Source organism: Phasianus colchicus, chromosome 4 (assembly GCF_987193195.1).
Source record: "Phasianus colchicus chromosome 4, bPhaCol1.hap1.1, whole genome shotgun sequence".
In the NCBI taxonomy this organism is placed as follows: domain Eukaryota; kingdom Metazoa; phylum Chordata; class Aves; order Galliformes; family Phasianidae; genus Phasianus; species Phasianus colchicus.
In genome coordinates, this window is record NC_143439.1 from 20181828 (window position 1) to 20206399 (window position 24572).

General features: G+C 34.8%; 1 protein-coding gene across 5 annotated transcripts in view; it reads right to left on the reverse strand.

Moving 5' to 3' along the window:
- GSTCD (glutathione S-transferase C-terminal domain containing) overlaps positions 1-24572 on the reverse strand; it is a 72892-nt gene that overhangs the window by 39964 nt on the left and 8356 nt on the right. For all 5 annotated transcript variants that reach the window (XM_090138859.1, XM_031607548.2, XM_090138862.1 and 2 more), the window contains exons 4-5: positions 19939-20193; positions 19134-19227 (exon numbers count right to left, since the gene is read on the reverse strand). In XM_090138859.1, coding sequence (XP_089994985.1) covers positions 19134-19227; positions 19939-20193 — 349 coding nt within the window. The remainder of the gene's footprint in view (positions 1-19133; positions 19228-19938; positions 20194-24572) is intronic.

Genomic DNA, 24572 nt, shown 5'->3' on the forward strand with positions numbered 1-24572 from the left:
CAGCAACAAAACGTAATGGAATACTGGTGGAAAGGTTCAGCCCCTACTGCCATGCCACCATGTCACCAATTACCACCTATTACATTGTGGGCTAGTATAATAAAACAGGAGGCATTCATTTCAGAGCAGCCCTTGTAAAATAAATGAGTATTTCTGGTATGAGAGTGAGATTATTTTGACATTATTTTAGTGGATCTGTTTTAGATGGATGCTATCACTTCTTGAGTAAACCAAACCTAAAAGGTATGAAGCCAGAACAAGCATCTCCATACTGCAAGAATTACCCTGCATTTCCAGGAAAAAAAATGCTTCTTTCTTACAATACAATAAAAATCTCTATTTGTGAATACAAAGCATCTATAAGGGAATGTTCAGAAGTTTTAAGGGGGTACTTCCAGTTGTAAAATCCACAAAACCATAAGCTGTGATAGCAACTGCAGTCCCCATGGTGTGTCTGCATAATGGTGAACAACAGCAGAAATGTCCAATATAAACAGTTTACTGTTTATTAAAATGTGAGGATAGCAGACAAAGTTATCAATGGTTTTCAATCCAAATTTCCCCTTTGGTTCAAAGAAGCTCAGTATCTGTTGACAACCAACAGCTTTTCTCTTTTACGGCAATTTTAGAAGGTTGATGAGCACAGATACTTCTGGCTTGGTATTAAATGAGTTTTGAGGGAAGGTTTTTTTTCCCCCCACTTATACTTCATGCTATGCAAGTTCAGTAATCTATCACATTTTATAGAAATTTGAGATGTACATTCTTACATCTAAACAAATCATTTAAGCAAGCCAAAGTAATTGTCAAACAACAGGGTGTTGCCAGGTGATCTGCTTCTATGATGCATGTTTCCTGATGATTAATAAATTATTTTTGGAAAGGTGACAGACATACCTTCCCCAGTAAAAATCCACTAACAAAGAGAAGAACCAGCTTCTTTCTTTGAAGTGTTCTAACAGCTCATTTTAACATTTTTTCCTCTTCTTTAGAAAGAGGAATAAATATTTTACAACAGAACCTTCACAGAAAATTATACCTGGGGTTAAAAAAAATAGCTGAAACAAAAACAATGCAGAAACACATAGTTGGCTTGAACTGTATTTTTAAAGAAGCGCCTTAGAATCTGCAGAAATGATACAGATATGGCCTAGCAAATGTAGATGCAAAACAGGCTTTCTAGGCTCTGCACAGACATATGCTTAGAACAATCCTGAACCAAGGCTTTCTTGTTTTAGTTTCTCACATTCTAATTTTAGTTTCTTTTTCTATCAATTTCTTTGGAATCAAATTTGAATCTGTTACACAGTACAAGTTCTACACAGGCAACATTTGGCTTTTATGGCAAGTTCGGAGTAATAAACAATGCCAAAGTCACCTAACCTTTTCTATATTCATTTATTCTTTGTGAAATTTCAGAAGTGACAGCACTTCTGAATATCATAACTTCAAATGTTTTTCTCATTTAGATATCCAAATAATCTCACCAGCTTTTTAAGCTATGTTGAGAATATGCATAGTTATAGATTACTCCCTCGTTTAAATCTGTGAACTTAATGACAGATATCCAAACTCTTGGAGCGTTTTGAAAGCTGATCATACGTTCCCTGACTTTTTCTTCTAAAGAAACATTTGATCAGGTCTATTTCAACTACATTCTATTCACTTCTACTTTCTTTATCTTTAATAATATCATGCTCTCCAATCTGTTTAAACAAAGGAAGTAATAACCTCCCTTCATTATTTTCAATTCCTTTCTCCTATTATTTTGAATCATCACCTTTTCTGTGTTGAGAATAAAATTAGTTCTTTAGATTCTTGAGAGCAGGCTATCTGTAATGCTTTGCCCAGAAAATAGTTGAAGACTGAAGTATTTCCTCAGATCCACAGATGATGAAAAAAGATCATCATTAAGCTAGGAAAGACTCTCTTTTTTCTCTGAACCCAGTATTTAAGAGCTGATTTTTAAAGCTTTTTAACAATTAAATTGATGACAAAGCATGCAAAGCAAACAAAAAAAAAAAAAAAAGGGATCCTTCAAGTTCCTTCTTTAAGATCAGCTTTATTTCTGGCTTCATGAAAGTAGATACCTGCAAAGAGTACAAATAGACTAACTAATGTTTAAGGAACCTTCAAAGATACATGACATCTGAGTCTTACTCCATTTGGCATACTGTTGAGCTTTTCTGTAGAAACAGCAATTCTGCATCAAGAAACGATGCTCCCAGCAGTTTTACACATTTGACAGTCATCTTTGCTGAAATTTGAGCCATACACTAAGCAGTATGGATTTCTAAGACACAATGACATCATTCCTTTTCATTCTTTCTAGCACCAGGGTTTTCCTTCATCATAACACTTGCAGTTGGTTTGTTTTTTAAATTATGTTGGCTGATGCTGTTTTTACCAGTTTTCAGCTAGTCCAACTATTGACATACTTTCTGAGTACAAGAAAAAGAACTGCTTAACACAACTTTCATTCTGGTCAAAGGACAGATATGTTTATATTTACATGTAGAAGTAGAAAGACAAGATTCCTGAAGTTCATAATGCAAATAATCAACTTATTGTAGAACTGGGATCAGAATGTAGTGAACAATATTAAAAGCAGAAAGTTACTTTAAGTCCCAACTCCAGCCTGAAGTTGGATCAAAGGAAAATATTTTCAAATGGAATACCAAAGACAATAGGACTTCAGCAGAGTGCAGTGCAATAAGCCAGCAGATGAAGGCCACTGATTACTAGATGGAATTACCAAGGGAAACCCTAAAAAATGCTTATTAGGCTAATTTAAACAGCATGTTTGTACCACTATAAATAGGACCTATTTAATCTCTTGACTGTTTTTTCTCCTGAACTTTTCATCCCATCTCCAAGAACATGTTTATCTCTGGGAAAATACACACATTAAAGAAAAATTTTAAGTGATCATTACTTTGATGACCCAATTAAAATAGTTACTATCAAACATAAGAAAAAATCATTTTAAATACTTTTCATAATCACTCAAAAAATTCTATTATTGTAGTTCCCTCATTTTAATTGAAATCTACGTGTAGGAATGCACAATTTCCTCTTTTAAAGGAATTTAGAATAACTACACTCCTTTAAAAACCAAAGTAAAATAACCTAAAGTTCTCAAACCAGCAAGGCCTGATTTCATGACTTCATCTTATCTTTCTCATGTGCAGTAGAGTCTGAGATACTCCACATAAATCAGCCTGGTATTGCCATTATCCTTTTCCTGCCTTTCCACCACCCCCATCAAGAAAAGAAGGAAGAAAAGGAAATAAGCATGCATTTTATTGCCATAGGCTATTCGTCACCATTTGTTAAAAATCCAGTAATGAAATACACTTCCAAACAGCTAGATGTCTTAAGGATGCACTACAGAATATACTCCAACAGATAAGATTTCTCCACAAAGTTGTTCTGTGTTCATGACTAAGAGATTACAGGGTTGATGTGTTTGGTTTTTCAATAATAATTCATTAAGTCAAATGCCTCAGAAAAGTAATTGGAAAAAAGCAAAAAAAAGGGCGCTAGACTTTTTCTCTCTCTGACACACAGAGTTTAAATCAGTTGGGAAATTCAGATAAAGTGGAGCAGTACTATACAGTGTTTTTCTGACACAAAACTGAAAGAACAGGTTAAATGGAGTAAGAACTTTAAAATTTATCTCACTGGCTTTGTTTATATCACACAGTAGCAACTCTAACCAAACACCATTAGGAGTTGCTACTGTCAAGAATCCATAGAATCACCAAGGTTGGAAAAGACCTCTAAGATTACCTAGTCCAACCCTCTGCCTACCACCACCACTGCCCACTAAACCACATCCCCAAGTACCGTATCTATCTTTTTCTTAAAGATCTCCTGTGACAGTGACTCCACCACTTCCTTGGGCAGCCTGTTCCAATGTCTGACCACTCTTCGAGAAGAAATTCTTCTTATTTCCCAATCTGAACCTCCTCTGGTGCAACTCGAGGCCATTCCCTCTTGTCCTATCACTAGTTACCAGGGAGAAGAGGCCCTGCCTTACCACAACCTCCTTTCAGAGAGTTGTAGAGAGCTATACAGTCTCTCCTGTGCCTCATCTTCTCCAGATTAAACAGTCCCAGTTCCCTCAGTTGCTCCTCATAAGATTTGTGATCCAGATCCTTCACCAGCTTCACTGCCTTTCTCTGGACACTCAAGGTGCGGCCTCACCAGAGCTGAGTACATGTGGACAATCACATCCCTGCTCCTGCTGGGCTGAACTATTTCTAATGCAAGCCAGGATGCTGCTGGCCTTCTTGGCAACATGGGCATACTGCTAGCTCACATTCAGCCAAGCACTGATTAACACCCCCAGATCCTTTTCTTCTATTCAGCTTTCCAGCACCCCTGCCCTAAGCCTGAAGCACTGCCTGGGGTTGTTATGGCCAAAATGCAGGATCTGAAATTCTCATTGAATTTCATCTCACTGGCCTCAATGCATTTATCTAGCCAGTTCAGGTCCCTATGGAGGGCCTTCCTCCCAGCTTGGTGTAATCTGCAAATTACTCAGAATAAGTTATTAATGGCAGTTATCAAAATTATGACAAATTTGCGCCAATAAAAAAAATCCTGATCATAACATGTCTTGGAATAGATATATCACCTAATTGTTAAGATATGAACTTCCAAAACCTTCAGGGAAAGATATAGTACAAAGTCTGCTCATTTTTTCTGACAACAAAAACATGAATGCATGCATTTATATTGACCTGTATGCTCTGAATTCAGCACAAAGTCAGGTGATGCTGAATCCACAGACAACCAGTGTGTTTTGAGGAAAGTTACTGCAGTGATTTTCAGCTCTACCATCTGTCATTGCAATGTCTACAAGCTGATTTTTAATGGAAATTTTCTGACATTAAGGCTCAAATATGATTTCAGTATTCTGCACCATGTGGTCTACTTTGCTCCTGACAAGTAGGATTTAACTCTAGTTAGATATAATCCTTAAAACACAGTTAAAATACAGAGAGAAGTAAAAGATGCATTAACCATAATAAAAGAAAAAAAGGGGGGGAGGATGCAAATATCAGAAGAGCATAATCTCACCTTTGGTTACAAAGAAACTCGGATTTAAAATGCTCTAAGAATAAATCTTTCTTGAAGATATGATTTATTTTCTGCATTTTACTTATCATCCAAAATTAATTAAATCCATCAAGTGGGATCACAGCTAGGCCAAAGCATTTGGTAACAAGCAAAAGAGGAGGAATGTCAAATACGTGCTGTAGATAAGATGGAAAGTAAAACACTTGGCAGATGTTTTTAAGAAAAGCACATTCAGAATGCTGAAACTTAGGACTAAGAATTGTTCTGTTACCTTAAAATTGCTTTTACTTTATTTTTCTAAGAAAAACAGATTTTAAATAAAGAAATCATTTCCAATCTTTCAAAAAAGACTTTCAAAAAAAGTCTGGGAATGTATGGAAGAAGTTACAGAATGTTTCACACAAATTGTTTCGCAAAAATTGTACAGTAATAGATTGGGTTCATAAGATACGTGAGAGAACATAGGAACAACAACAAATTTAGCATGATGGCTACATTATTGATTCATATTGGTTGTCATATTGTAGAGCAGATAAACCAAAAGAAACCATGCGAACACTTATTTCTGTTGTCAAATTTCCTCAAAACCAATTCATGACTTGGCAATTGTGGTTACTTTGCATAAATATGAAATACATTTTCACAGGAGAAACTTGAATTATAAAGAATAAGAGTCTAGCAATGCAAAAGCAATAGGATGCTCAAGAGAAGATCTTCGCTGCTTAAATTTATATCATTAAAAAGTCACTAGGATCAGTGGCTAATTTAAGAAAGCATCAAACATCCACATACATTGTATATTACTTCCAAATGCACATCCTTCTCTCAAAAACTAGCACCACTAACAAGTGTTTACAAAGAGGACCAAAACTATCTGATTTATAGAATTACAGACAGATTTGTTGCAAAATATCAAGCCTGATTTTGAACCAGGACACCAATGAATATTCATTTTTGACAGTGTAAATCAGAAACGTAACACTTCCTTTTCAAAGTCTCGACAACATCAGTGAAGATCAGTCACTGCAAGAAAGAGATGGACAGTTCTACGAATCTCAAAAAAATACAGAACGAAGTTAAGAGACTGATTTTTCACAGACAAATTGCATCACAAAGAAAATAAAACTCCATTTACATTGATTAAAAAAAAATGTCTTCAAAATAAAAACCACCACAAGCTATTCAGGGTGAAGCTACAGGATCTAGGTAGAAAGTTTGGGATTACCGTCCACATTTCCTACACCATAAGCACAGCAACATTTATTTTTGCTTATTTTCAGTCCACTACAGAAACCACCAAAAAATGGAAATAATTTCAGAATTGGTACACAACCATAAAACTGCAGTGCTACTTTATGGTTCAAGTAGAGGGCCAAATCAGCTGCAAGTACATATTCAGAAGCTGTTCAAGAATAAGCAGTCTTTCCTAATTCTTTATCTTGATTCTGGAAGTTGCATAGGAAAAAATAACTCTAGAATCCTGGCTACAAGACCCTTCATAGTACTTTCTTATTGTTCTATGCTTGCATGATTAATAAGATCTTGCTTTCTTCTACCACCTCTTCCTCCTCCTACCATAGAAGTCACAAACAAGTGCTAGGACAAATTTAATCTAACTGAGATTTTCAAGAGAAGCAAAAGGCAGCAGTAAGTATTGCTAAAAAAAAAAAATTAATACCCAAGCAATTATATTAAATTAATATATGCAGATGTAGCTACGTTACTGTCTTACAAACAACTGCACCTGCCTGGATAGTCACACCAAAAGCACCAATGATAACAGTCATGGTGACTTGAGACTAAGGCAGTCTCTCACACTTATTTACCTGGTTTGTTCTGCAGCAGAGTACACTGAAAGTACATCACAGAGCTCTTTTCAAAAGAAGACACTTCCAGGTACACCTTCAAGAAGATTCAAGGCACAACAACAAACAGAGGGCTTAAAGAGAACAAGAAAGCTTCAACAATTGAGATGGAATAAAATATGTGATTCGTACAATAAATTCTATCAATAACACAGAAACATAAGTATGATACAGACAGATAAATAGATCATATTTCAAGGAAAATATAGCCAATATCACTATGAAATACAAATGAAATATGGGGCACAGTTGTAAGTATTATGAAATTCCCTTCCTTCTTACATAAAATGCACCTGTCACACCACACACCCTTCCTCAATATACCATCTATTTAAGTCCCACTGCACTTGCACCAACTGATAGGAATGGCAATGAAGGATAGAAAAGAAAGATAGTTTTCATATTCAACCTTTAATGTCATATAAGCAGCGTAGAACCTTAACTGACTTTCAGTGCAGCCTTCAAAATATCAAGCACAAAGTCTAGACTAGCAAGGAGGGTCTATGTAACACTGAGAAATTTAAGAGTGTTTTTATATTTTCCAGCATAGTCTTCCTAATAAAGGAAGGACTGCAGTGCAACTAGAAGAGCTGAGATGAAAACTCTGTCCGGTTTGCTATTCAATTATGGAAGTGCTCAGAACAGTTTTAAGTCTATACAATTAAAGGGCATTCTAGTCTTTGGGAGATGAGTATAGTTTGGTTTCATTTCATACTTCTTGTTACTAAACATTCGAGAACACACGAAAGATCTGCAAGTAGGATACTGGGAAGCATTTAAGCAGAATTAAGAGTATTCAACAATGAGTCACATTAGTAAATTCCAGGTAAGGATTATTCATGGAACTAATAAGTGAATATTGTCTCAACTGCTCTACTCGCTATATTCACACATGCAACTAAAGCACAGACACAAAAGCTCAGTGACAAACTGAAATAAATCCTAACAGGTTTTTTTTTGTTTGTTTTTGTTTTTTAATATAAGGATTATTTTTCAATTTTTCTACACTTGCAAGATAATACTACAAATAGCTGAATTTCCACTTGCTTTTGCTTTTCAAAACTTTTAAAGTTTTTAAATGATGCAAATTCTTTTGATATTGTTATGGTAGGAGGCCAGAAATTTGACATGAGACATGCGCCAAAAATTAACTTTTCAGAAGCTATTCCAGACCATCTGGAGAAGATGCATTTCAAGTACAAAATAATTAATACCACCTTCACTAAAACACTAAACATACAGTAGTCTGGCCTTTCCTTCATGTAATTAAAAGCTTAGAAAGTATCAGACTACTCAGAAGAGATTATGAATCACTCACAACAAAATACTCTATTAAGTTTAGGTAGTTTTTTTCCCTTAACATACAGCAGTGCTGTCTTCCTCAAAATTGCTGATTAGAGCTTTAAGTGTACTTTAACTGCAGCCCAAGAACCCACTTTCAGGAAGAGCTAAAATGAAACTCCTGACCTTATCCAAAGTGGGACTGTATCCAAATCAAGCAATGCCTTCATGGTTCTTAACATGGGCTGAAAGTACAGGTGGAAGCAATAAGTAACTTCAACAGACAGAAAAATTCCTTCTTATCTCATACATTGTCACAAATGATTTACGGATTGGAAATAAAATCTGTACCTGAATTCAACAATAGATAAAAATTGGGTGAATGAAGAAGATACGTCCAACCACTTGTACTACCATTACCTTTAAGACTGTACACAACACTGTTTCTGCCAGAAACATTAGTTTTAAAGTATGTTTCACATGCACAAGGTTATCACATTGCCACAATATGTTGTGATCCATAAACTCATCATAAAACATCAATGAAGAGCTGGCAGAAAACCACTAAAGCAGCACATAACTTGACAGTACCTCAACAAGTTTCCTTATAAAAGTGAGGCAGTCCTCCACTTCCATCCCTAGCACATACAGCTTTTAAATTGCAAAGTTGTTCAAAATGTTTGACCGCATTCCTGAAAGAAGCTGTCTAGCTTAATAATTACAAAATAAATCTCATTTTCATTTATTGTGACCATTTTGTTAATTGAGCTAAAAATCACAGCAACCACAAATTCTGGGAACAGTTAATAGCCTCAGAAATAACTCAGTAAGGATATTTAATTTTTTTAATATTTAGAATATCATGAATATAACGCAGACCTCAGCAAAATAAGATTTTGTTTTTAAAAAAATTGTGATGGTCTTTTAAAATTGCTTTCTGATGTTTAAGCTCTTCTACTCTGATCTAGGAAATCTAAAAAACACCAGAAGTTTATCAGCTATTTTAAGTTTCAAATGATATAAACTGCTACTTGAATATTTCTATTTAGATGTGCCATAATAATTAGTCAGCATCAGTGCTACAGTCTGCTCACAGTATTGAATACTTCACTAATACATGCAACAGAGAAGGATTAAAAAAGCTCCAAGACCAGAACAGACTCCTAACAGCAGTTATCTAGCAGCCTGATGTGTTAATCTTGTTAAAGAGCTGATGGATAGATAAATAGTTAAGCTCTCACAACTTCTTACACTACAACCACTTACTCACAAAGAGAAGTTTACAGTTCTTTAGCTCCAACTCTGCTGTGGAGTTATGCCTTTTAGCTTATATAAATAACGGAAACACAGCAAGGTCCTGAATTCGCAGCAGAATTGCACCTTCAGAATAGACAGTAGATCAGGAGGTCTAAAACCATACTATGCTTCAGAATAGGCTTTGGTATTTACCAGTTTCCTTTGCAGACTGAAATGAAACTTCCTTTCAACTTTCAAATTATTCCATACATCTCAGTCATCTTGTGTGTACATTCACAATTCATACTTAAGTAAGATCTTAAAAGAAAACAGGTAGAAATATTGGTTGCTCATTACAACACAGCTATATGCTAGAATTGCTCATTCCATAAATAAAAAAATTCTTAAAATTTCCTTTAAAGCCCCATAATAAGAGAACCATAAATACTATTAAAAATACCTAATACTATAAATGACACCACCCACCCCAATTCTGTTTCTGACTTCAAAGACAGAAGATTAAGCAGCAAACTACACAGATCTCTGCCATCTATAAATGATCTAATAGGATCTCTGAAGACCATTATAAAAGAGATCACATAATCTATGAAATATTTCAACTTCAAACAACCCCCCTCTTCTTTTCCTCCCCAAACAGTAACAAAATGTTTTTTTAAAGAGTTATCCACAGAACAGAATATGAGTGAACATCAATAAATTTCAGTGAGAACAACATATAAATTCTTCTGGTGTGTCTACAGCGTTTAGTAATACAGGAAGAGGAGAAAAAGACAAACTCTGCCTTGGTTTTCAATCATCTTCTGGGCTTCACAGTCTTTTTGTTACCTAAGCATATAAACTATACCTTACTTCTCACATTTAGTTAATCTTCAGATGTCAACTACTCAGTGCCTACATTTCCTTGTTTGGAAGCAAGTTGTGAGAGGTCCAGTTAAGAGAGAAACATTTTTCTCACTTGTTTCTGGGGAACATTTGAAAATGTTTGCACAGGCTAGTTTGCTCTTACACGTTTTGATTGTAGCCCTACCCTCCTAATGAAAAGGGTCACATGCTCAGTGTTGCTACCAAAAAAAATGAAAAAGACAAAACCATTACCACAGTGGTTAGCTCCTTAAATTCATTTGTTTACACCATTTTTATTTGCCTACTTTTTCCTTCTGCTCTATCAAACACATTACTTCTTTTTATTCTAAATTCCAGCAATAGCCTGTCCTTCCATGATATCTTCTTTTTCAGTTACCAAGATTGGTCCTTATACAGTGGCAGCATTTATTGAGCAATTGAAAAACAAAATTAAAAAAAATGAACAAACAAAAATCACATGCACAATTTCTCTTGTGTCTTTATACACGTGCAGGAGAAAAAAATCCCATAAATTTCCATGAGCTACCAGCATTCTCCTTTGTCACAAAAATAACGACACAACATAAAATTCCCAAGGAAGAGGTTGGGCTGATCAGCTTTTCCCCCTCTGTCACCCTTTGCTCAACTGTTATTTCTTTTCTCACAGCAGAAAACATTTACAAAAACAGGCAATATTCTGCAATCTGTTTACACAGCGCCCAGCAAATCAGACTGTGCTCTGCCCTTAATGCTTTTTGGGCCAACAAATGTTTCAACAGTCAAATCTAATGAGAAGATAAAAGTCTTTTAAAACCACTTTTTTTTTCCAACGTGGTAGTTCTCAGACCTGTTACCTTTTTCTTGGGTGACTCCTTGGTTGCAGGGCTCCATTCATTCCGTTACAATTTGGGATCCAAACAGATTTTGCTGCCCTCCTGTGGCCAGTGATATCTACAAGTCACACACACACTTGGCTCAAACAGCACACATTTCTGTCTTGAAAGACAAATTTGCACAGAGCAGTGCTAGGCTTTAACGAAAATAAGAGTCAAAAATGATGCTGCAGAGGTGAAGATGATCTCCTGATACGTTCACTTGAAAGGACTGTTTAAGGCTTTGTAGCAGAAATACATCAGTCATGCTTGCTTAACAGCTACACTGATAAACTTCAAACTCAGCTGTCCCTCAGCTACCATGTGTAGCAAATAATGTAAACGAGCTATAACAACACTGCAAAGAAAGGAGTGAAAAAAGTAACTTTAAACTCTTTTGTCAGTTATGCTTCAGAGCTATGCTAATCTATAAATTCTGAACCCTACTACTCTCATGTATAGCAAGTGGATGACACAGGAAGGACACAAGCTGTACAGTGATTTCACACTAATACAGACATAGTGGGGATTTATGTCCAAGGAGAAAACTTACAGAACAATCTTAAAAAAAAAAAAAAAAAAAAAAACAGTGAAGACATTCTACAGCAAGGAACACCAAGACAGCTGAAATCTCATTTAAAGACAATGCTGATACTACAAGAGACCAGTTTAAGATGTACAGCAATTCTAGAAAATACTAATTATAAAGGCTAATGTCATCAGCAATTTATCCAATAGCTTATTCAGAGCATTTGGAGATAAAGAAAGGGATCAACTCTCCCTCATCCTAGATCTTTGTCACTACTATAAGTAGGCTAATGCATATGGATTTTATTTCTACAAAATTTGGTTAAAATATTTGGAAAGTTAAAACATTTCAAAAAGGAAAATATGATCTCCAAGGAAGTAATGGCAATCTGTACTTGTGTTGATTTTTACTTATGCAGAAACAGGACAGAATGTCTTTATTTGTATACCGGGGTTTTAAATATCTAAAGTTTTTTGTTGTTTGTTCATATTCCAAAGTGGGCCAATATTACAAAAGCATTCTGAAAATCAAGAACACAGAGATTTAGCACAGGACGAGATGAAAAATGAATGTGCTGCAAGTCTGAACAGAGCTACATGCTCTGTAAGAAAGCTCACATGTATCAGTACAAAGAGCAAAACTCCTCAAGCAACGGGAAAAAAAGGAACATGAACAATAACTATCTCATTATCTGTTTATATTTTTGCTGAAGTTCTGAAATAGGAAGGTTGGTTTTGTTTTTTGGTTTTAATAACTATTTATCCAGCTGCCACGAAGACTTCGTGAGTACCAGCAGTGCATGAATGGTCTCCATTCATGCAGTTCTCAAAGTCCTTTGGATTGGATGGCATATATGGAATTAATTGTTACAAAATGGAAACACTATGAACAGGACTCAAAAAAAAAAAAAAAAACCCCAAACGACCAAACAGTTAATGCAAGCATTTTCCAGACAAAGAGGAGGAAGCAGTGTGCCACCATAGTCTTATTCAGACAAAGCGTTATCCTACCGGTATACAGCATAACTCCTAAGTACACCTTACTAACCATTAAAAACAATGAATTTCTATATGGTCTGGCTTTCCAAAAAGCATCCCCTGTAGATGACTTTGAGACACGTTTAGAGGAGAATGTCTTTCTGGATCACATTAATCATGTCATGTCCTGGATTTTTATCTTTAAGGTCCCCTCCTGCCTAAGCCATTCTATGATCCAGCGATATTGCCATGGACAAATTAAATGGTTTGGTAGCACAGTAACTTACAGATTCCAGTTAGATACAAAGACACTGATTTTTAGATTAAAAAAATAATAATTGAATTAAAACTCCCATCAAAACTGAATTCAGGTCAACTATGCAATGCTACATCCTAGAGCAGTCAAGAAGTGTTCAAAAAAGCCACAAGAAATCTAAAGTTTTGAAAGAACACTGTTTTGAAGATAAGCCATGTAAAAGAACAAAATTGCAGTAATAAGCTTCCTTTTCATACACTTACAACCTCAAACGTTGCTCGTATTCAAGCCAACATCTCTTTGCTATTGGAAATTATTCATTTCTCAACTATTTGTTAAGAATATGAGGCAACATGGCTCCACTACCATCTCAGGTTTTCCAAATCTTGAATTGCAAAATGCAGTGTAATCATAAATGTAGTTTAAGCTTTTAAACGAGTGCAGCTGAACTATAGCTGTAAGGAGAGGTTAATGAGAATCAGCTTCAGCTGAGCTTCACTTGGATTGCTATCCATGTGGCTTGCAGGCAAAGAACTGTCTGATATGGAAAAAATCAGATGAAGGATGAGTTCCTGCTTCAGGATGCTCAAGATCCTGAAATAGGCTACAAAAGTATTTAAAAAATATACATCTTCAAAGTCTCTCAAAAAAGTTCTGACGTGCTTGGAAGGGAAATAGAAAAACTTTAAAGTGTTCCTTTTAACTCTTTTTGTTTTATAGAATAAATGACTGCCTGGACCTCATTTTAGAAATACTGAGGCGTTTAACATTTAAAGTAAAACACAATTTGCATCTCTTGATTAGCAAGAACTTTAGTAAAATATCAGGCTTCTTAAAACAGTTTTGACTTTTCTGCATCACATATTCACATCTCAGAAAGCATCTCCCAGAACTAACATAGTCTAAAGTTAATACCAATAAAAAAGGTGGAACAAAACAAAATAACCATGGTCTACCTTCACAAAATTATCCAAGAAGAAATTTGGATGTATTGAATCAATCTTGCTAACAATTTCAAATCAAACAGCTCTGAATATAATAAAGCATTTATTCTACAAGTTTTGTTAGCAATTACGAACAATTTTAATATAGACCCAACGTCAAAAACTGAAATTGGCTAAAAGATAATTACATTATTTAATCCTGTTTTCCTTCAATTAAAAATCAGCTGTCATTAAAACATCGGTATTCTCTAATCAAAGTGAAATTAGAGAACAATTATGGAGTCATTTAGTAAAAGCATACAAGCCAAAAAACCAACATTTGCCCAGAATACATGGAATTCAGTAGGAAGCTATCTTCCTCAATGGTTGATGGAATCAAATGGAGAACGTCATCATAGCTCATTGATGTTTCCCCTTTCTTTTCATTAACACTACTTTTGTATATTATAAAATCCAAAAAATTTTTGAAGTTTTTTGCACTGAGTTATGAAGTCTCTGCATCTCACTGATGGAAAGCCCATAGCAAATTCCAGTATCTTCAATATCAGTTTTGGAAAAAAAACTAACACCAACCATCCAGGACTGTTGTCAGATATACCACAAACACTGCTGTATCAAATACCAACAGGTATACATGATTATACTGTCTTCCTAGCCTCAAAATGTACAAACTGATAAATTTCAAGAGTCTGACTGAATTGAAGAAACATAGTACAAAGCCTTTTATTACCTGATTAGCATTCAGATCCCATCCAGAGGAAGACCAAAATATTACTGGGGGGCATAAGAGGAGCTGGGGAGAGTTTGGGAAAACATTTTACAAAGCAACATCCTAGCAAATAGGTAAATTAATTAATCATCCTAGATAGGACGACATATACTTGCCTATTTCATCTTCAAAGACCACAGGTTTTATCTCAAGTGTAGGCATAAAAATAGCTGACACCTTAACTCACAAGATATGCACTCTGAAAATTAAGACCAAAGATCGCACTGAACAATTATATGGGTCAAACCTGAAGAACTAGCATCACAAGGAAACTTGTTTTGATGATGCTAATTTACTATTAGACGAAGCAACTGCAGCTCATAAGTCAGGCTATTTTTGTATTATCACTGAGGGGGGGAAAGTAGGGGGAAAGAGGAGGAAGTATGTTATGTCTCACAGAAAGAAAATAAATTCATCTGCATATTCTGCTTCCTAAAACTCTAATGCAAATTTCATATAAAACATCTTGTAAAATTTGAGAACTCTCTATTCTACTCTAATTAGAGAAAGCACGCAGAGTAGCAAGTTGTTGACACAGTACTCAGCATTTGCAAAGCGCTCACGCTGAACAATAAATAAATGCCTTGAGAGTCCTTCATAGCTTACCTCAGAGGACAAACCAACTGCTTGGAAAAAATATATATACATAAATGGCATCTCCAAGATCAATGGCTGTTCAGCTATAAAAAACATTTTGACATCCAAATCCCAGTAAATTTTTATTTAGCAGATTTATTATTGGCAATGAAGGAAATCACTCTTGTCTCTGTGAGATATATCTTAACAATTCCAGTGCAACAAAGTGTCAGCCAAGTATCTGCAATTCATTTTTCTTTCTTCCAGAAAAAGATTTGTATTACAGTAACCCTAAGTTGTGTTGGACAGTTGGTTTAAAAAACAGAACAAAAACTAGTGTGCAAATAATCAGTACCATAAAGAAAATACAAGCAATTATGGAATGTAAAGATTTTACTTCTAAAAAAGGAAGTGTGTCTTGCTACCTTAGGGTTTTATTGATGCTTTTAAGGAGGATGTGACTTTGACAAACAACTCTTCCACAGACATACATCAAATCTGGGGCTTTGTCAGTGAACTAGATAACGACAGCAGAAATTTCCATCTGTCTATATTCAGAATTCATTAAAAGTTGGTTTAAAAAGATTTTATTAAAATGTTCTGTCTTCATCCGGTCATAAATATTGTGATGTCAATTTTCAAATCAACACGCCAGAGTAACTCAGTTTCTTAACATTCTCAAATGGTTGAGATAACTAGTTATCAGAAATTACATTCAAACCACTTCATTTATGTTTTTGCTACAGAAGAACAAAATCCTGACCCCTTAAAAAAAAAATGAAAATTGGACTAGCATTTTCCTCTGGAAAAAAAAAAAAAAAAAGATTGCTACTACACTATCAGACAGAGAAAAGTGGCACTGTAAGAGCAGTTTCCTTATCTTGTCACTATTTTTTCTGTAATTCAGAAAAGCTTCTATTTCTTATGTGGACATTCTGCATTCTATGTGTACATAAATAACTAAGTTTGTCACTTATACTAAGATTTATATTCATACAAATATTAAAATATACCTGCTAATAAAAGCAGACCTCTCAAAGAAAAAGCACTGAGGATCAGATTCTTAGGTGACATAAATTATTTATGTAAAAAAAGACAACAAAGGCAATCTTTAATATACGATTTACATGTTTTTCACAAGTTCAGTTTTGGTTTTTTTTGTGGGTCTTTTTTCCCCTCCCAAAAAAAACCACATTCAAAGTGTGTTATCAATTATTTTGTGTCTTATATATCAAAGTAACATATCTCTTCTCAATAACCATTTCAGGGACAGTCTGAATATTGGGCACTGGCCTCTTCAAATTCTGTCTCATTTTACAAACTGAGTCAGTATTCTAAAAATCTAATTATCTCCTTAAAAGTCTGAAGATTTGAATGCGAATATGGGAAACACTTTTATGAGAAAAGACAGCATTACTGACAAGCCTACTGACTGCAGATTAATACACACTGTGCTCATACTCTGAGCATCTTCATGCCTCGGAAAGAATAGTCTAAATTTGTTCACAGACAACCACCACCTTTTTAAGTGAATACCACCACAAGCACACACTGTCAGTCTAGCTTCGTTTCAGAATGAAGTATCACAAATAAAGCCTTTTTTTTTTTTTTTTTTTTAAATACTTCTTACTTAACTTACTTGGATTCACAAGAGAAGAAGAAAGGAGATGTGACCGAGGGTCAGTTACACTATGTGGAAGACAAAATGCTGAGAGGTTTTCATCTTTATTTAATAGATGATATTAACATATTTCTGACCTCATTACAGATCTGAGAAATAAGCTTAGGAAAAGAAAAAGTCAATTAAAAAGTACTGACCAAGTTTTTATGCAGTTGATTAAAACAGACATCAGCATTTACAATATATTTTAAATTGAAAATATTTTGTTTTAAATTTCTTCCTGAAGTAAAAGTCTGTAAGAACTAAAATATCAATCTAATATCATAATGTTATAATCTGAAGTAAAAATTCACAATAAATAATCCCTATAAAAATACTAAATGAAGTTAATTTTTTTTCTAAATGATTACATCATAAATGCAATCATCAGTAATCATTTTCTGTAGTGAACAGCTGTGACAGCAAGGTGGTCTAATTAGCCTTACAGACAGGCTGAACAAGTCAAGAATTTCCACATATTTCTAACAAGAAGTACAAATATTTAATCTCAGAGGAAAGAAATTACATCATCTACAACATTAAATTATAATTTGCCAGCTAATTAACTGTAAATAAAAACCAAGGTGAGGTTTAAGTGAAACTTTCACTATTTTGTCTTCCATAAGTATTAGTAAGAACTTTATTTACTAACTACAGCAATAATCTGTTTGAAAGCTTCAATTACCCAAATCTGGTTTAAAACTCCATCAGTGACTATTTTCTCAGCACATCATGTAGGACTTACTAATAAAATACAGATAACTAAATTCATGAAAAAATTATTAGGCTTTACTAGTAGAAGAATCAGGCAATAAAGAACAGTCCCACATAGAACAAGAGGTAACCACACATGTGTATCCAACTGAAAAGAGAAATCAATTCTTTTTGCCCTGTGTGACACTATAGGTCTCAGACTAAACGTACAACCATTTGAAGTTTCCCTAAATCAATGAATGGCATCAGCATAATTGTGGTCAGGATGGGATGTGTGAACTGGAGGGTGAAATCTCCCTCTCCTGCACCCTTGTTGAGCCAGCAAATATTCAGTCCCCAAAACTGGGCTGATTTCAGACATTGATATCATCAGTAACTGCATCAGAAAACATGAAAAAAGAGGGAGAGCACATGCACACAAAAAACAGGGGTTGTTTTAATGCCAGCCAATCAAACCAAGTCTAAGAGATTACTTAAAACATAAAATTTCCAAATGCACACATTGTTTTGCATGTTATGCATTTTTCTTGGTTTCTTTTCCCAAATAGAAAAAAAGAGGTATGTTAACAGAAGTAATAACTAAAATTTATAGCCAAAAATCTGAGCACTGGATGGAAGCAAAAATGAGCATTCGTTATTGAATGCAGTCATTAGCATTTCAAAAAAAAAACAACCCTCCCAAAGCTTTTCATCAGACTATGAAGCTGTTTTAACATAAAAGGTACATCCAAAATATCCACACGAAGTCTAAAGAAGCATTACTTAATATTGACAGATGCTCACAGTACATGAGTGCTGTCAGGTCTTTGTAAACAACACACATATCTAAAATAGAGGAAATGAGCTTCAAATTTTATTTTTACAGCCTCCATGATGTAGGCAGGAATATGTGTTTGTATTCATAGATGTTTAAAGTGTGCATGAGTGGTACAAAAGGTATTTAATATTCACAATGCCAGTGAAAACAATCAATATTGTGGCAATGCACTTTTTTCTCTACAGAACTCTGTAGCCACTTGGTAGCAGAATGCTCTGCAACCCAGGAGAGAAAACAATCACAGCAGAGCAGGGAACCTGCCACAAAAGGGAATACTGGTATGTAGCTTCCAAACTTTACTAATGCAGTGCATTTCCATCAAAATAAAATCTGCTTTGGGAGACACAGTGTAAGTATGGACGTGCATGCTGATTACAGGAACATCACATGGTCAAAGATTACTACCTTAAGTATGAAAAAATTCTCAGGAAACTCAGAAACAGTAGAGAAAAAGTGCAAAAACAAGGTCAAGCTTTTATTCACAGTTTGGTCATTGACTGTTGATGATTTGAGGGAAGTCACCTCACCACATCTTATGAACAGCCTAAAAATTAAAACAGACTTAAAACTGCTCACCTATTTAACGCAGCTTTGAAATACATTCATGGAAAGTGACATCTTTTCCCATGATACAGTCAAGTAGCATCACTAAAAAATGCACTATGAATACATTAAAAATCCATACCTTCTCCAGGATTGACTGCTGCTGGCAGGCTGGTCCAGTCTATGGTCCAGTCAGGGCATGGATGAGGAGAAAACTTCGCTTCAATACCCCTCTCCTACATAAAAGAAAAAAAAAGGACCTAATCTTTTACCCACTGAGACTGGTAGTAAAATTCCCACCAGATTTAATAGCATCAGATCATGCTACATAGCTTTCAGCCCAAATGAAACTTACAGGCAGGTGACTACTTTTTGTGGAGCTTAAACTATGTACATCTGTCATTTTCACAAAAGAGTCCTGTTCATTCTTTTTAGGAGAGGATAATAGCATCTATGCAACAAAGTAAAATAAAGTATGGAAAACTATGGAACACAATAAAGAGTTTTCTTTAACAAAACTCATTAGCATCTCAGACATTCAAAGATCTATGGAAGTAACAACAACAAAAAGCAACAACAGAAAAACAAAATACTAAACCTAAACAAACAATATCATTTGTATTTTTTTAATACATACCTTAAGATGAGGAATATAAAGATCACAAATAAAACAGAAGGCTACTTTGGATGCTAAGAGCTATTTACAGGGCACCCATAGCACATTTACTCAATCCCTAAGCAACCAAATATAATTAACAGAACAAAAAGACTAAAAAACCCTTCTAAGTCAATGCATATCAGATAGAAGACAGACAAAATATATTAGATCATTTAAGGCTATCAAAGACTTTGCTTCTGTGATTCTAATAAATTTCACCTGTTGTAAAATAAGTATAATTAAGATAAATTAAGATAACCAAGACAGCTGATTGAAAATCTTAAATTACCATTAACTTAGTCATAGTTGGCCTTGGACCACCTATAAATTGACTGTTCTCGTGCTCCTCTTCAAAATCATCAGGAACTGGAAAAAAGTCTTCTAGGTGTTTCTCTGGAGCAGGTATCAACTCTGGAAGCTGGAGAAGCTGCATATTGCATTTATCAGCTGCGTTCTTCACTCCAGGTATTTGCTGAACTCTTTGATACCAGCTGGAGATCAGGGGTAAGTTTACCAGATCTTTGTCTTGCTTTTTGCTGTAAACCTAAAAAAAAAAAAAAAAAAATGGAAAGGTAAGTTGCTATTGTAAACTTCTTCTAACTAGAAACATGGAGAAGACATAACCTGTAGGCAATGAGTATAGCTCCCTGTGAAATCTCAAGATGTTTACTTACTGTAATACTGCAAAAATCCAACTAGTTAGGAGCTCTGCTTGTGGATAGTAATGCCATTTAAATGCTATCTGCAATTTCTACATAATAAAAATACTTCTGTGAATGACTTTGATCATAACTTCAGACAGTAACACACAAACATTACTTAAATAATACTGTTTATTATTTGTTTTTTTCTAACATGGGAATAATTCATTTTAATAATCACAAGGCCTAGTAATTAGCAATGAATGTTGGACTTAAAGCAAAGAAAGAAAATAAAAACTGGAATCTTGAATGTAAAACAAACAAAATCCTAAATCTGAATATTATGTATACTATGTATATGAACATTATATATATACTCAAATCACATTTTTACAGGAAGGCCATCTAGTTTTTTAAAAAGTAATGCTTCTGATAAACTAAAGTAACTTCTGCCTGTGTTCCAATATGTTATAGAAGGCTATATGAAGGTCCTTACCTTACTGTTTTTTCAATTTTTTAAAATTCTCATAGTTCTCTACAGTGCAGCTGAAATGTGTAGTGAAACTGAAAATATTCTCTACGTACCTATTGTCAGGAGCTGGCTTTACCAAGTTTTTGTGCTACATGTTAAATCAATGACTTCTGAAAGCTCAATATTTAAAAATTACATAGAAAAAAAATTCATATTTAAAAAAAGCAATATGATGATACCTTACAAATGCAGAAATAGATCTTGAATAAAATGTACTTAATTTCCACTATTGCTCTAAAATAATACAATTGTGCAATCACCCTGGAGGCATCCTTGATCTGTCTTACTGTTGTGAATTTGTCATACTAGTTTTTCCCCTGTAACACTGAAATAGCAGTTTGAAATGCCTTTATTTTAAAGGGTGGAAAGGAAGAGAAAAGCATTAAACTGTAACCAATAGCTTTAAAATGAAAGGGCCAGGAATGACAAACATTTGTGGTTCCTCTGGTCCTCAATTTGCTGCACCCATAAACAAAAGATCCTGCATGCATAGCTGTACACAATTAAACTGAGGTGAAATTATTTTACAGCAAGCTGGCAAACTGCTTAATGAGATTATATGGTTGTGTGCCAGTTCTTTCAAAACTTATCTTCCTATGGAATTTGGGTGGGACACCTATATGTGAAGAGTTGAGTGTTGCTGTTATATACTAAGACTTCTGAAATGTTATTTGTTTAGACCCTTGCTGGATTACAGAAGCTACAACATAAATATGGATTAAATAAAGTTATAGTTAGGCATTAAGAGTATTTTTATCAATGTGTCAGGATACAAAAAAGTTCTTATTACAAAATAAGAAAAAAGTATCCTGTGCAATGATCTTCTGTTTGTAAAGTTTAGGAGTATAAAATGACATAATTGCCAAGAAAAGCTGAAATGTAGGTGATTCCAGAAAAATCAAGTCAGACACAAGCAAACCTACGCTTACATGTGTGTTTCTGTTTTACCAAAATATGACTTAAATTTTTTAATTTTAACTGTGGGGTTCTGAAACATAGCAGCACAGGCTGAGAAGTCTCCATCCTTGATAATACTCAAAACCTGACTCAATGTGGTTCTGGGCAATCTTCTCTAGGTGGTCCTGCTCTGAGTGGGGGGATGGATAAGGTGGTCTGCAGAGGTCCTTTCCAAACCCAACAGCCTATAATGCTGTGCATGCTTCAAGCAGAGAATTATAAACCTGCTTGCATGAAAAGACCATGCATAAATGGTGTTTTTCCACATACCTATCTACTGTGTAGAAATACAAATTGGTAAAGAATACATAACAAGTTTCAAGCAGCTTTCTTGCATCCTGTGCTTATAATGTTCTTAGGGTAAAAATGTTATTAGTCGTAGCTTAAGGTGTAAAAGGAGGATGAATTGTACTTCTAATATCTAGCTCAATATCCTGATATACTTATAAGGATTGACAGAAATATATTAATTAGTTAAGGAAGAAGTCCTTTTGCAAAGCAATTCTGAGAGGTGCTGTTACACTTGATAACGAGTGTTCTAACTTGTATTTTGAAAAGTGAATAGCAGTTCCTCCCAGATGGAGATTTGAGCTTTCATTATTGTACTATTAATTTTAAACATTTACAGCTAATAGGAAGCATAACAAGGCTAACCTCAGAAAGATAACAAGTGGAAAGGGGTAATAGGGAAAGAAAAGCTCTTCAACTTCATTATCTCACTTTTGGTAATTATAATTACAGTCAAATTAGCTGGGTTTCCTCATTGTATGGTATGTTCCTGATTTATATTCATTGAAGACTTCATTACTATTTACACCCTTATACAAAATGGAATTGCAACTATAATCTTTTTTTTTAATGTAATCCAGGAATAGAACAGCATAGAGCAGTTTAGATGGAAAGGACCTTCAAAGATCAAATCCACCTGCCTGATCACTTGAGGGCTAAGCAAAAGTTAAAGCCTGTTTGTTATTAAGGGCATTATCCAAGTGCCTTTCACTCACTGACAGGCAAAAAGCATGAACCACCTCAATGTTTCAGTGTTTGACTGTACTCATGGTAAATGAATTTCTTGTAATGTCCAGTCTCAACTTCCTCTGGTGCAACTCTGTGGTATTCCTGTGTACCCTAACACCCTAGGTGGGTGGTCAACAGTAGACATTCATGACAATTTCCAGTTATACAAGTGACAAGGATCATATTTATATTTAAATGAAACTCCACAACTTCTATCAATGCTAGCAAGAGAACTGCTTTCAACTAATTGCCTACAAGATGGCTTCAGATGCATATTAATAAGTTTGGATGTTAACTGTAAGAATAGAGAGGTGTTATTTCTTAGAAACTAAACCACTCAGAGATAAAACACTACCCTAGAGCTCTTGTAACACAGATAAAAATGAAACTGAAAGCTAGTTTCATATAGCTTGTAAGGTGCTAGGACTCAGTGCTCACCCAGGGAGAGCACACAGATACAGCTCAGAGCAAATCTCACCAATCTACATAAAGATTTCACTTGGACTGCTGAAATCAATTAAGCATCCCATCCAGGATTCTTCTCAAGCCTCAGTAAATCAAATATTACTATAAAAGAAAATACACCCTTATTTTAAAAAGGCTTTGCAACAATAAAAGCTGAAATACTTTGAATTCTTTAAATCTTTATATAACTGATTGTATCTGTAAAATACAGATGTTGTTAATCCTCAGTTTTGTGATTTGTAAAATAGATGAAGTAGAGATGAATACAGAATACTGAAGCAGAGTTCAAGTCCCCTGCTCTACCGAGCCTCTGTCCAGAGGTTAGGAAAAGGGTAGGGCAGAAGAAGAGAGATGGGCAATAATAAAATCATCAAATCTGATAGCTTAATTGGGTTCAAACCATGTTTTGTTAAATTCTCCTAGTTAAGATATTGAGGTATTTGCACAATAGAACTTGATTCTACACCTCCAGAATCTGCAATATACTGGTATTTAGTAGATGAGTGCTATCAGGACAAAAAAGCAAACAATGTTTCTCAGTCCCATGTGGTACGAAGTGAGCTCCGCTAGCCAAGCGACTAAAGCTCTCCCTACAATAAGTGTGAACTGAGCTTTTAACCTACCATTAATCTAAAGGTACAGAGGAATGAACCTGTTACTAATGACAATGTTTGTCTCAAACGTTTTGAAGGTTTTGAATTCTTTATACAGGATGGGAGAGCTCTTAAACTCTCATCACATTACAAGACCCAAAATAGTCTTACGTAATGAAATTTGGCATATATCCACTATCTATTTAGAACATCCATATTACTTTACTAATATGTGCTGCTCTTCTTCATTGTGCTGCAAAAAATTCTTGATACAAAGGAAAAAGACAAGATGAAGACAACTGAAAACTGTCTACTGTTGTTTGATGCTGGGAACGTATGAGGTTAATTGCAAAGGAGAAAATGGATAAAGGCATCTGTGAGTAGACCATGCTACTGGCATTTCTAAAATGCTTGTGCAATCTGATATTGAAAGTATGAATTGCTTTTAAGTATGAAAAAATAAAAAGTTTCCTAAAGGGAAATGTGAACTTTCTTCAGGATGTTATTTGATCATAAAGGCAACATAAGATTGTATTATGGGGAAAAAAAAAAAAAATTAAACAGCTTTTCTCACTGGACTGCAAGCAGGACAATAACTTCTCAGTTACAAACTCCACTCCAAGACCTTATGCAATGTAATATTTTCCAGGGAAATTCTTCTTATGCTGTAATAAACAAAGAACCTTCCACAAACTGTGGAAAAACAGTTTAGCAGCAA